At 34.7% G+C, this 15097-nt stretch overlaps 1 protein-coding gene across 16 annotated transcripts in view; it reads left to right on the top strand.

The window, feature by feature from the left end:
* Positions 1 to 15097, top strand: part of LOC116431829 (uncharacterized) — a 223503-nt gene that overhangs the window by 162620 nt on the left and 45786 nt on the right. For 14 of the 16 annotated variants that reach the window (XM_076365716.1, XM_031987754.2, XM_076365719.1 and 11 more), the window contains one exon: positions 4403 to 4483. The exons of the other annotated variants lie outside the window; for them this stretch is intronic. In XM_076365716.1, coding sequence (XP_076221831.1) covers positions 4403 to 4483 — 81 coding nt within the window. The remainder of the gene's footprint in view (positions 1 to 4402; positions 4484 to 15097) is intronic. 16 annotated transcript variants of the gene reach the window in all.

The following is a 15097-nucleotide window of genomic DNA, read 5'->3' as shown; positions in this document are numbered from 1 at the left end:
TTTTCTCAAAAATCACTCGACTTTGTAGAATGTAATGAAATTATCGGGAAATTTTGAACATTTCTGTTACTTATAGTCGCATAATTGTTGCCAACGTGACCATTCTGCTGCATTCTTAGGGCTTTCCTTCGCTCAAGCTTGGGCTTAAATGCAAATACATCTTCTCGTAACCTTTGAATGTCAGATTGCGCATTAAGACGTAATCAACGACTATAAAGAAGCTGTTAAGACTTATTCAGATTGAACTATACTGTTTCATTAAATTATCGGACTTTCAATCGTTTTGAATCAAATGTACGATGAACTCTCGTGTTTTTCATTCACATATGAATTCCTGAAAATATTATTTGAGTCTGAATCATTTTTACAAAGGCACGTAACGTTATAAAAAGCATAAAATTAATTATACTTTCTTGTAATACAATATTATTCCTACAAATTGACATTTGAGGTTAAAATATTCCAATTTATGCGTTAGTCGATTTAAACATAAATATTTCACTCGTCAAAATTCGATCTTCAATTAAAAACATTATTTTGTCTATACTATTGTATAACGTTTAATACTGGATACAATTTATCATTAAATTTTACCCAGAATCGTAATTCTTTGAAATAAATCAAATATTTTTATCCCAAAACTGATATATTTATCATTTTCACAAACATCTATGGTAATGAATAAATAATTTTAAAAAACACGCGCACGTAGACACTGTCTTTTATTATTGTACACGCAGTTTATTTGTAGAAGTATTAAAGTTTGCAGCTCGTCGAACTCGACGTAAAAATACAATTTCATCTCTGATCGGCAACATCAGATAAACGCTTGCCAGCAGATAGCCGAAACCATCTGATCTGTCATACGTGCAGCATGTGGATAGTTTGTTTACCTCTACTGAATCGTCTCGCTGAACAAAGTACAAACCGAACCAATGTGAAACGCACAAAGTAAAAAGCAATATTTGTGGAACAATAAAAATTAATGTCATAGAATTAATTGTTTCGCCAACTTTCGTCATTTATAAGACGTTGCGAACATAATTCACATGGTACGGATATTATATTTCACTAAAAAATGAGAAATTACTTTTCAATAATGACAAATTATTTTTGAAATAACTATTTAACGATGTAATGTATAATTCATAATTTTGAACACTAACTTCAACGTTTCAAAAATTTCAATAATAGTGAAAGCTAACGCATAAAGTTATTTCGTCAAACTGAATAAGAAAATTTATTTGCCATAATTGAGTATTTATACTAATATATTTGATAAAGAAACATAATTTACAATTTAAATAATTGCTGTAATAAATTCATTACATATCCAATTTTCGTAGGAAACCATGGTGTAGATTGTAGACGTTGAAATTATAATAAATAATAGTTCTCACTCGAATATTTTCAATATTTGTTTATTAAATTGATTATTACCTTTGTAGCAAGAAGTATTTGGACACGATAAATTTGATTAATGAATGTTATTCACGTGGTACACGAATAAAGCGAAAAGAATCGAAAAGTGTTCAATATTTTGAAAATATTAGATCATACAGATAATTGTCGCGTTTTATACAACAAGACAATTAATGGACTGAATAAATTGCATCGTATCGTTTGCACTCTGACGTCTATTGGTCAGTCTTTAAATCCATCAGATTTCTTGTGTTTTTAATACTATTAATACTGCACTATTTTTGACGGTTTGACGTGAACGTTGTTGACGTACTGAAGAGTGATAAACGTGTTTTGAACCGCACAGATGGCACGACACATGTCGAGTTTCATATAATAAATGGAATCATTACGGGTTACGATATTACTATCTACTCCAATTAATTTTAACGCGACCATTAATTCTTTGGCTGACATTTTGGCTGTTCCAATTCACGCTGACTAATAGAACTTATCTTTCTCGGTTGCCTTGGTGGTACATGGATAATAGAAAATAGTTTGATTAGTTTAGAGATATTAAGATAAATAGGTATTGAAACAGAGCCATTTAACTTGAACAAAGTTCGTTTAAAATTTGTCAAATCCAGTCAATCTACATTGTAACCATAATTGAGTTTGACAAAATTTAAACGAATAGTTTGATTAGTTTATAGATATTGAAACAGAATTACTTAACTTGCTCAAAATTTGTCTAAAATTTTCCAAATCCAGTAAATGTACGCTGTAATTACAATTGGACTTGACAAATTTTAAACTAATAATTTGATTAATTTATAGATATTGAAACAGAACCAACCACCTAACTTGCTCAAAGTTCGTTGAATAGTTTGATTAGTTTATAGATATTATCGTAAACAGACACTGAAACAGAACCATTCAAGTTACCCAAAGTTCGTTTAAACTTTGTCAAATTCAGTTGTAATTGCAATGAACATTGACTAGATTTAACAAATTTTAGACAAATCTTCAGCAAGTTAAATGGGGCTATTTCAATATCTATTTACGCTAATATCTGTAAACTAATCAAACTATTTTCTATTATCCATGCCCATCAAGGCAACTGAAAAATATAGATTCTATTAGTAACTAACTAACTATTACTCTATGAACAATAAAATGTTGTGAAGAGTATTTGAAGAATAAACCTGTAAATCAATCAATTAATAAATCCACGATATATAAGTTTTTCCAATTATTCATCTAATAAAGGAAATATTAACGAGCACTTCTACAAACGCGATTACACGTATGAAACCGTTTAATGTGAAGTTAACAACAATTTGAACTAGGTTCAGTTCGGACTCGTATGGGCGACGAAAAGTTTTCGCATTAAGCGCCGAATTTCTATTTAACTAGATTTTGAAATCGATCAATAATATGTAACCCGTACGTTGAACTCCAATTAGAATTTAGGGAAGAAATTAATGAGATCACTTTCTAATCGTATTCGTTACGCGTGTTAAATTGTAAATCTATGTTACATGTTTTTATTGGAATACTTACAAATAGAAATTTAGCTTACGATAATTATATAATAATTAGACAATTGATTCGTTGATAACACTCACTGAATGATAGAATGATGAACATAAAAATTACACTGCGGATGTTCATGCAGATTTACAGTTTTCTAATTGCTGTGTTAAGAAACCGACGTAAAATTGCATTTTATTTTTTATATTAATCATTTCAACGGATTCAACGTGATACAAAAAGAATGCAATTCTACGAGAGTTCTCATTAAAACAGAAGCTTTTCTTTTTAAAGGTTTGTATAACCTATAAACGCATCAAGATCCGCAGTAATAACGAAAGTTTACTTTATTGCTATTTATTCGCAGTGGCAAGTAAGTCAGTGAGTATTTATAAGAAATATAATTAATAATAAATAATATATCTGATAGAAATGAACAATATAAATTCAATTTATACCATTCATTTGATAAGCATATTCGAAATACTTTCGTATAAATACTTTTCTTGTTAGACGCAAATGATCTTATTTTTCATATATTAGCTTGTAACATATGAAATGTCCGATTTTGGTGGATAAATAGGTTAAGTTCCGTTTTAACGAAAACCATTAAGATCTTTGAACATATTTTATATCTAACTCTGAGAGTAGATCTTCCTCTGTTCAATCGAAAGGAGCCATTTTTTCTCCATAACAATGCCCGACCACGTGTGTCACGAATAACAATGCAAAAGTTGAACACGTTGAATTATGAAACCTTACTACATTACCCCATACTCGTCGAATTTTCACTTTTTTTAAACATTCAAGTCGCTTCCAAAGAAGAAACCCTCACCTATCAAGCAACTGTCGATGACGCGATTAAAGAATTGATTAATACTAGAACGCCAGATTTTTACAAAAATTAGAAAAACCCAGGAACTTGTTTGAAAGAACATGTAGAATCCAATGATTGTTATTTTAATTGCAAATGTATTCATTTCAAAGTAATCCTAAAAATCGGACATTTCATATGTTACAACCTAATATTCTATATTAAATATTTATTATTATATATTATACATCGAATATTCATTACTATTATTATTATATATTATATATTATATATTATATATAAAATATTTATTATTATTATTATTACACATAAAACTTGTTTGTTCTCTACGATCCACTGAAAGATCGCGATTCGCAATTCGAGAAGCCGTTAAAAGATCCAGTGCATGCAAAAAGTGCGTAGAATGTGAAGTACAGGAATGGAAAAATGTAATGCTAATGTCTATTTCACGTTTGAAAACGAAGCAACGGTAGAATGCGGGCGTCGTGTGCCGAGGGAGGAAAATAATCGTCGCGAGAGCACGCAGTTAAACGCGTGTGGGGATTTCCATTTTCTCTGAAGTCAAGTTTCTAGCGAAGTAGATGGTTAGGAATTAGACTCGTGAAAGCGGTCTTGTTGTTGTTGTGTTGGCAGAGTCGTAGCGGGCGGCAATCCCCGGAGCCTCGCTCGTCGTGGCCGACTGTCCCGGCTTCTACAGTTCAAGCATAACGGAGGGTATCTGTATCGTTTCCAAACCCAATGACAAATGACAAGTCGAACGGCCAGAGAGCCAAAGATCGGACTGACGGGAGAATCTGGCGAACGAGTGCGAAACGAATTGGGGTGGAGAGAAAGGAAGAACGAACGAACGAACGAACGAACGAACGAAAGAAAGAAAGAATGGGAGAAAGAAAAAGAGTAAGAGAAAGAAAGAAAAAATGAAAGAAAGAGTGAGAGAAAGAAAGAGATGAGAGAGAACGAAAGATTATTTGAAAGAATGAGTGAGATTTGCAAGGGTTTGTGACGTATGCTTGGAATACAAGGTGTGATTGAAAAAATAAATGATAGTGTAATAATTGAATAATTGATAGGGTAATAACTGAAATGCTGCAAGTTAGAGAAATAAATTGATTACTCATTATGCTCCCAACATATTTCTATGCAGATGAAAATGAACATTTCTGTAATAATCGAAATGATGCTGAAACGTATACCTTAGAATTTTGGAAACGAATTATTCATCGCGTTTCCAGATTCTGTCTTTAATACAGAATTTTTGTTTTGTTCTGAAACAATGAAAACACGGTAGATAACAATGATTAAGTTTTTTCCTGGAACATTGCTAATGTTAAAGAAGTGAAACGCGAGAGGAAATACTTTTTCCTGGGGAACTGTCGAATCGAATGGCTCGTCCTTTGTTGAATTTAGCACGAGGACATATCTAACACTCTTATCCGGATCTGCTCTTTGTTCTAAAATTCTAAAATTCTAAAATTGTAAATTTGCAGTAACTTCCGCGGTCTACTCGCGTATATAGACATACGCGAAAGAACTCAAATATTTAACGTGCTCGCCGGAAACTGTGGTAACACGTGCACATGAGTTGAATTCCGCGATATTGCAGTTCGTTGTACTTTTTAGAAAGGCTGTAATTGCTGTATATAATAGTATGATGATAATTATAGTGGCTACTAAAAGTAAACCTAGTAGAATACTGTAGATTTGTGTTAAACATTTGTAGTCACAGCAACATATTTGAGAAATATTTCGAAGGGAATATTCATAAAAATATAGAAATATACATATATAAAATTGATGGATGTGAAATTTATATGTACATTCCTATATTTAAACAAATATAATTTTCAATTTACAAAGCTATTTCCAGTCCGAACTACCAATTCACAGCTTACCATTTTTCATTACGACCGTGCGAGGTATTAATATCTGCCGGTATAGGTTCAAAAAATTAATTATAATCTCCCACACTTTTCCAATTTCACAAGTAACGAGCTGTCTTCGCTACAGGAATTACGCAATCTCTCTACCGCGACTTTGATAAAACTTTCTGAATTTGCAAGACATCTAAGAGTAAAAGATCCGTAGCTTCTCATTACAGAAACACAAATACAAGGAATGAAATCACTTTCTAGAGATTGCTGCCGCGTAATACTTAATCTTCATCTGAAATTATAGCTCAATCTTGTGGAACAAGATAATTAGCGAATAACAGACAGGATTTAAAGCATACACAATGTAATCGTGAACAAAAATTTTATTTTGTCTTACAAGAATCTTCTGATATAACGTAATTAATCTCTTCGATATCGATTTCCTTTTTCACTATTTCTAAAAAACCGAATCACCTCTCAACGTTGTTGACGACACTGAAAAATAACAAACGTGTTTTGAACCACACAGATGGCACGACACGTGTCGAGTTTCATAAAAATGGAATCACTACGGTACGATATTACAATCTACTCCAATTAATTCTAACGCGACCATTAATTTTTACCTTAAGATACCTTTTCACTATTTCTAAAAAGCCGAATCAACTAATAATAGTTCTCACTTGAATATTTTCAGTATTTGTTTATTAAATTGATTATTACCTTTGTAGCAACAAGTATTTGGACACGATAAATTTGATTAATAAATGTTATTCACGTGGTACACGAATAAAGCGAAAAGAATCGAAAAGTGTTCAATATTTTGAATATATTAGATCATACAGATAATTGTCGCGTTTTATACAACAAGACAATTAATGGACTGAATAAATTGCATCGTATCGTTTGCACTCTGACGTCTATTGGTCAGTTTTTAAATCCATCAGATTTCTTGTGTTTTTAATACTATTAATACTGCACTATTTTTGACGGTTTGACGTGAACGTTGTTGACGACACTGAAGAGTGATAAATGTGTTTTGAACCACTCAGATAACACGACACGTGTAGAGTTTCATATAAATGGAATCATTACGAGTTACGATATTGCAATCAACTCCAATTAATTTTACTCCATTAATTCTTACGTTAAGATACTGTGGTATTAATGTAAATAATTATGTTTTACTTGAGAAAACATAGGAATAGTTAATCGAATGAGATAGAAATAAATAAAAACGATATAGGTCGCAGTGTACAGATCTCTCTTCTAAAGCCAACGCTCTCCAAAAACTCTCGCCATCCGCACTTAAAAATCATTCTCCCCCACCAGCATTCTTTTCACTCGACTTCCAACAAACTCTCAACCGCACCCTACTCTCACCACCACACACTCATCCCCGCTTACGCATCGCTCGGGAAAACTCGCCAACCCTTGGGCCTGGTCATCAGTCCCTTTCTCTTTTATTGCCACCTTCCTGTCTTTCAGAATACTGTTCCACTGCCTTGAAACTACGATACTACAATACACCTTTTCACAGCTTCTAAAAAACCGACTCAACTATCAACAACTTGGACGCATCCCCTAATTTGAACACAAAAGCATCCCAAACCAAGAATCCCTGAAATATCTTCCTGTCTTTCAGAATACTATCCCACTGCCTTGAAACTACGATACTACAATACACCTTTTCACAGTTTCTAAAAAACCGACTCAACTATCAAAAACTTCGACGCATCCCCTAATTCGAAGAACAAAAGCATCCCAAACCAAGAATCCCCGAAATATCCGCAATGCGGAGCAGAAAAGTTAGCCAGCGTGGATATAACAAAAAAGCGTGAAGTGTGACAAGCTTCGAAAAGTGAAACACGCGTGATTGCGTGATTTTCGATTAACGTGGAGGCAGTTTTCGAGCGTTCTTCGTAGCGCCATGAATTTATGCGACGCGGAACGTCCGCGGCGAGCAGGGGACGCTTTCACGCACGCAAATTAGAGTATTCATGGTCTGCGGCTGGCGCGGGCTTTGATGGCAGGACAAGAGCCTGCGAAGCTGGCAATTACTCTTTGTCCGCGGAGCTATCGGTAAATAGGTGTCGACGGTGCAACGACACGCATAGAAACGGAAACGCCTTCGTATCTGTACGCGGCCGGTGATCGATGAACGTCAGAACCGTTTCTCGCGCAGGCTGCGAGCTGCGAGCGGCAAAAACCAACGAGCTACCAGAGACGCGGGGAGAAAAATCACGCAGAGCTATAGAACTCCTTGAAAGGAGACCGTCATAATGTCCGTCCGTCCGTGGCAGACGGACAGATAAGCGGGCGCGCGTTAACGTCAATCTTTTTCGGCGGGACTGCCTTTTTGCCTTTCTTGTCCCTACGTTTTTCGAACCAATCTAGTATGTACGGTTGAATCAGATTGAGAGAAAAGATGTTCTAGATGTTGGATGCCAGTTGGATTGGGGGAATGGTGTTTGGAGGTTTTGGGTTTTGAGTTGGACTTTTATGTGTTGTGGGGGTTGTTTTGGGTAGATATCGGTGGGGTGTTTGAATAAGAGGATGGTTGGGTATGTTCTTGTGGAATCACTAGGGTGTTTACATGTAATTATTATATTGAGTTATTCTAAATGAAATTAAACATTGGAACTGTGTCTGGAATTGCGTCATTTTTATGTGTTATGGGTATCATTGCTTTGGGTACCTACTGCTGGGGTGTTTAAGAGGTTCAAATGATTGGGTATACCCTTATAGAATCATTAGTGTGTTGATGCATAATGATTAATTTGATTATTCTAAATGAAATTAAAAAATTGGAACTATATCCTAAATTGCGCCATTTTTGTGTGTTATGGGTGTTATTGTTTTGGGTATCTATTCCTGGAGTGTTTAAATAAGAGATTCTTGTGGAACCACTAGGGCGTGCACGCATAATGATTAAATCGCGTTATTCTTAATAAAATTAAAAATTGGAACTAGGCGTATTTGGGTCATGGCAGTATGTTAATGAAATTGGTACTTTAATGTACCTTCGGGATGCAAAGGTTCTGATGGGAAGTGGTGTTTCGATACATAAAATACGATACTTTTCTTTCTAATGATCTGTAATATAGAATAATGTATTTCTTAATACTGCATGTTAAATAGAAAGATAGGTATCTTTCGAAATGATTCAATCAATCTTCTAAACATTTTTATGAAACATTTTTCACGAGATTCCCGATTATTATAATGAAATTTCCCCAGCTTTCCCCGTTACTGCACTAGTTTAATCGCACCGTAAGAATAAAATCTAAATGAAACTCTGAATTCATTAGAATCTTATTTCATCGCGTACAGTGCAGTCCGAACACAATGCTTTATTAATAGAATTTAATCATTTTGCGATTGAACTGCGGAGCATTTGAAATTGGATTTCAAATAGTAATCTGGCCCATGGTACAGAAACTCGTGATCTATATTCGAGTTATCTACATACTTTCAAAATCCGGTCTATGCTTTATTAGAACGAGACATTAATTATACTGCTGCATTTGCTTTATATTATTGCTATCACTTTTAATTAATTTCTTCACTTCTTTTCTTTTAATTTCGAGAAGGGTATCTAACATTTAACAAATTATATAATAATGTGGAAGCTTACAGTAGTACAATGTAATACTTCTACCTCAATAATAGATAACAAAGTATCCGTTGCAATAACAACAAATTAATAAACTACCAGACGGTGAAATGTTAACACTAAAACTACCAGACAGGTCAAAATGACCCAATCCTAATGTCTCCTTCTGCAATTATTAAAAACATAACAAATATTTCTTTGAGAAATTATTGAAGAAATTAATTAAGCAACACACAAATTGAATTTTCAATCATGGTCTCCATAGATACAAAACCAGAGTATTGCGCCGTGTATTCCCATAATTGCACCAATCAAAATCGGCTTAACCGTTACCAAATAACGGTTTAAAAAATTCGATATCCGGCGAATTAACGGGTTCCGTAAATCTAGCGTTAATCGTATTAAATGCTCAGTACTTCTACTGTTAACACGTTAATGTTCATAGCTAAATCTCTCGTGCCGTTCGAATCAGAGTTGACCCTAATCGTGCCACGTGTTTTTATAACGAATCACACCACGTGACTCTCATTCACTTATGAGAATGAAAGGAATGATTAACTCCTTGCCTTATAATAAAGCGTGAGACTCATGGTGAAGGTTTTAAACAGAACTTAACAAATATAAATATTCGTCAATTATTGTGAATACAAATGTAATATTATCCTTTTGTTATCAATTATTATAATTTAAAGCAAATCTAGGCAAACTATTCAATAAATTATTAATAGCAAAGTAGTTGTGTCGATCGTAATTGAAAAATAAGTCGTAGAGCAAGGGGTTGAAATGTTGTTGTTTTTCTGTTAGGGTCCAAATTTGAAAAGCCGAAAAACACTTTTGGAAATGCAATATGAAATAATCAAAGAATTTAAGTAAAAAGTTCAAATGTCACTCAAAGTCACATCGTGATCCGATTAGGGTTAAAGATGTCGCGTGTATTGTCGGAAATGCTCGCGTTATTAAATACGATTCTAAACACAATTATTACGTTAATTGCTGTGCAAAATCCAATGTGCAGGGAACGAAACTTGGCGAAAGAGACGCGTCGAGTTATTCCCCGATTGACGCGTGACAAGTCATTAGGGGGTGACCGCTATTCAGGGTGGCGTGCCACGCATACCGCGATGTCTCATGAATCAACGATGCCCAGTGCTATAGTTAATTATTGTTTGTTCCGTGACTGCCAGCAGATACGTGACACTTTGACACCTTGGTGACCATGATTTCAATATTAACACCAAGTATAATATGACGTACGAAACTACCCTTGTCACTTAAGCAACGTTTGCGTTTCGAATTTAATCGAGTGCGTACCCACTTGTCGGATAAAGATTTCCATCTTACCAATATCGAAATTAAACTAGACTATATATTAATACTTTGAACGCCGCACGATTTCATAAAGGGAAATACACAAAATGGAAAAAATGGAGAACATGTATTTAGTTTTGTATTTACCATTAACCTTTGTATACTGCGCGAATACGTGAAATATTGAAAGAAAATAGCATTGTTCCCTAATTTATGTGTGATTTCTTGATAAATTAATCTTAAATTAATCTTGTCTACATCTAATTGGAAAGTATTGAATATTTCAAGTGAAAAACTTTCGAGTGCAAAGGGTAAATAGCAATTTTTGTACTTTGAAGTAATTCGAAGATTTTCTGATAGATTTGATTAATCTTTCATTTTCTATATTTGTACAAATTTGAGACTATTATTGACATTTTCTCATGTAGTACAAATGATTGTTTCACGAATAAAATACTTTGGACTAATTGAATGTTCAGTTAAAGACACGAAACGTCAAGCAATTATATTTAATACCGCAAGATTGAGTTAAATTTATTATGTACTATATATTGTTTACTACATATATTACATAATGTATTTTTGTATTCGATCTAATCTCCACTCCTTTAAAAATCAATTCAATTTAACCTCCTATTAAATAATACTCCCCCATCGAAGCTACATGTTTTTGAAAGGCCATGTTATTGTTTCCTATTACCTTAACGAACGGTATTCCGAATTTTATAGAAAATTGTATCGAACCGAATATCCGTAATTCCAATTGCATTATTGATGTCACATAATATTTACCATTTACAAACATTAAACGTCAAACGCAGCATTCCTGTATATAAATTCGCCCCTATCTTCCGGAGCACGCGCATGAATTATTCAATAAGGATTAACGCATAATTCATGCAGCAGTGAACCGGTTGTTTAACGTGAAAAGAAAACTAATTATCGCAACAAAAGTTTACGGAAACGTATCATGGATGCAGAACTGCTTGGTTAGATCGTTTTTGGAATTTTTTCCAAGGAACTTTTGCCAACACGGTGCGTACCGGAATCAAGAAATCTCGTTTCTCACAAAACAAAACAGAAAACTATTGTATTTTTCTATTACCAATTGATCATCTTCAAATGAGGCGACTGCCTAAAAAGAACTGTATCTACAACCTCCTCTATTATCTTCAATTGAACTCATCCAATGAATTTCGTTAGAAACTGTGTTTTGTGAAAACAAGAACCGTATTTGATGAATTGCAAATAGTCCCACTAAGACTTGCTAAATAACAAAAGAAAAGACAAACAAAATAAAATGCGTAAAATACGTTGCTAAGTGAAAAGTGGGGGATCTTCCGATTTGGTTGGCTAAGTGTTAACTCATTCGCTTCATGAGCGCATATATGCGTGCCACCGTTGTGTAATTTGTATATCACAAGAAAAGGGAAAGATATATTTTATGAATGCAACAATTGCCGTGTGGCTATATAGGTTTTTACTATTTTATACGCTTCGAACCATTTTTATTTTGCAATTGAAACATTTGCGGTGGTGATGACAAATTTTCCACTTTTTTGTATGATGCAAATGGGTTAATCGTATGAACGTGTCGGGAATTAGGCGCGCGTGGCTCGGGTGTACCTATGAAATTTCGAAGTGACACCGTAGTTCTGAATTAGAAACCGCGCGAGAGACACCTGTTCCTATCGTTTCGTCAATCCTGGCTAAACCGCAAGCGGTTTCGCTCTGACGTTCATGAACACTGGCTGCGCCCCTCGTCACGGCGATTTCACGTTTAACACATTTATGGCCGCATAAATCTATTGTCGCATTGCGAGGGATTACTGCTCTCGGCAGCGCACGGCGAACGATTTTCGATTAAACTTGCACATCAAAATTGATGTTTGCCCTGGCGGCGGTTCAACGGTGTCGGGCTTAAAGCAAAGAGACTCGTTGAAAAATCTCAATTTTCCAGAAGTAATTACGCTGCTGGAGCTTGCAGTTCCCACGGTCGCGGTACACCTGTCCCTTCGTTTGCGCGGCACTCCTTTTACGCGAGTTCCTTATTTAACACGTTAAGCGCCGTGTTAGTCACTGATGGCCGACGCGTTTGAATTAATTGAAAATAATCGTTACATGCACGATAGCCGATGTCGAATGAAAATGCAAGGATTGTAACGGCAAATAATTAATAATTGTACCTGCTTTTCGCTACAAAAGAAAAACTGTACGGAGAAATGGTCAAGATTTTCGTGGTACTTAACGTGTTAACGGTCATGGCTTCGTCGTATAAGGACATAGTAAATTAATGCTTCATGTATCTAAATTCGGTAAATTTGATTGTTTGTAAAGATTGTCCTCATATTATCACAACTATAGATTCCATTTGACAATGTCTTGCCAAATTGTGTTATCAATTTTTCAACTACTAATATTTGCCGTGTCTCAATTATGAAAATTTGTCAAACTTCTTGCACAGTGTTGTCCCATAGACATTCTTGAGCACAATGAAATAAATTTAAATGACATTACAAACATTTAAACATGTTTGAACAACGCTGAAAGGCAAAATGGTCATTATAACCTACTATAACCTACAAAATTAAATTTTGTACACTATGTTAAATAATTCGTTACAAAATAACGGTAAACAAGGAGGATAAATTGTTTTCAATGCAAACTGAAACAAAAGGAAAGGCACCAATTGAAGAAGATTGAAAACTAATTAAGGCGATATAAGAATTGATGCAAAATTAATTAAAACGGAGATTCTTTGGAATACACAAAACCTTCAGCAGATGAAGCTAAATTCTATATGAAGTGCTTAACCGTTTGTGTCGCAAGTGACAAGATGGCGGTTCTCCGTGACACTGCCTAAAAGTGCCAGGCTATCAGTTCGTAGAATCGGATGAAGGTTATTTATTTCTTTTCCTGCTAATTATTCATTTTTATTTTTGTCATTACTCACCTAAGACTAGAACAATGTAACGATCGCACTATTTAAAACTTGTTTTTGTAAAAATAGAAAGTTTTCGACCTGGTTTTTGAAAGTCCGTGGCACTCAAACGGTTGAACTATGGGAAAACCGAGAACTACATGCTGATCTCTTGTTCGAGTAATTAAATCATTCGTTTGCGACTTAATCTTCGAAACATGTACGCTTGATCCCGAAATGTCGACATTCGTCCGCAGTGGGTTAAATGTACTACAGAAAATACGGAATTTGAATTGAAATTTTCAAACCGGTCGTTCGACCGGTTACGGTACGTTTAGCATCAGATTTGCGTCTTCTGAAATCCGTGAGCTAACTTCGACAAACTTTCTTGGTAGATCTTGATCGTTCTGGTCGCATTCCAATGACCTATAAATGGCCATAAAGCCACGAGTCCTTTTTTGGTGATGCATTCCCAAAACGTACACTTCTGCAGAGCGTTTCACGGTTCGTTGGAAGAGTATCCTCCATGAAAATGTCCAAGCAGAATTAATAGGAGTTTGTACTCAAAAAGAAGGTTCATCAGGAAAGTTAACGTTGTCCCAGTTCCAGGTAATATTTTCGAGTGCCAAAAGTTTCTTTTTTAAATGTGTATTCCGTAAGATTCTAGTTCCTCCGTTGCTTTCTGGAATTTGACGCAATAAAAACTGAAGCAGGCACGAACGTTCTCGCGCGATAAATCTAACAGGTTTTTTTTCAATTTGGAGGACGATCTGTGCAGCAGTAGTCGAGTATTTGTCGTAATTAGGTTTACGATTCGTTTAATCCCTTTATCCATTGTTGCCTGTATCGCACCACGTTTTAGTCTCTTTATCTCTTCAGCCACTTGTTCACAAACGATTTTCCTTCTTCCGTGTACTTTACAGCTGCTTCAATCGATTTTTTTTTGTCACGCCAGCTAACCCCACGAAAACACTGCTCCGGAACGTGTCGCATAAATAGCACTTATTCGAAAATATGGCCTTTTTATGCAGGTCGGATTATTACGTAAGGCTGACCTATATCACAGCGCAGAAAGGAGTCACGTTGCTTCATTCTTTCAACGTTCGGTTTAGTTTCACAGGTTAACTTATTTCTTGAATTGTGGCAATTATATGCATAATCCTTCCTATTAGAAGCGATTCAAAATGTTAAGAACGATTACTGCAATGAAATTCTCGAATAGAACGCTTTTCTCATTGCATTAAATGGGAACGATAATAAATAAAAAGAATTAAAACAGAAAGACAATAAATCAAAATCTTTAAGTAGAACTCTTCTCTCATTATATTAAATGAGGATAATAGCAAAATCACAAGAACCAAAAAGGAAAAATATTAAATTAAAGTCCTCAAATAGAACCCTTCTCTCATTGCATTAAATGAAAACAATAACAAATGAAAAGAACTAAAAAATACAAATAATAACTCAATGTCCTCAAATAGAACCCTCATCCCATTGCATTAAATGAGGACAATATCAAGTGAATAGAATTTAAAAAAAACAATCAATTGTTCTTAAATAGAACTCTCCCCTCATTACATTAAATGAGTACACAAGAACCAAAAAGGAAGAAC

Source organism: Nomia melanderi, chromosome 3 (assembly GCF_051020985.1).
Source record: "Nomia melanderi isolate GNS246 chromosome 3, iyNomMela1, whole genome shotgun sequence".
NCBI lineage: Eukaryota > Metazoa > Arthropoda > Insecta > Hymenoptera > Halictidae > Nomia > Nomia melanderi.
Note: the sequence above shows the minus strand (reverse complement) of the source record. Positions and strands in the feature narration are given on the sequence as shown.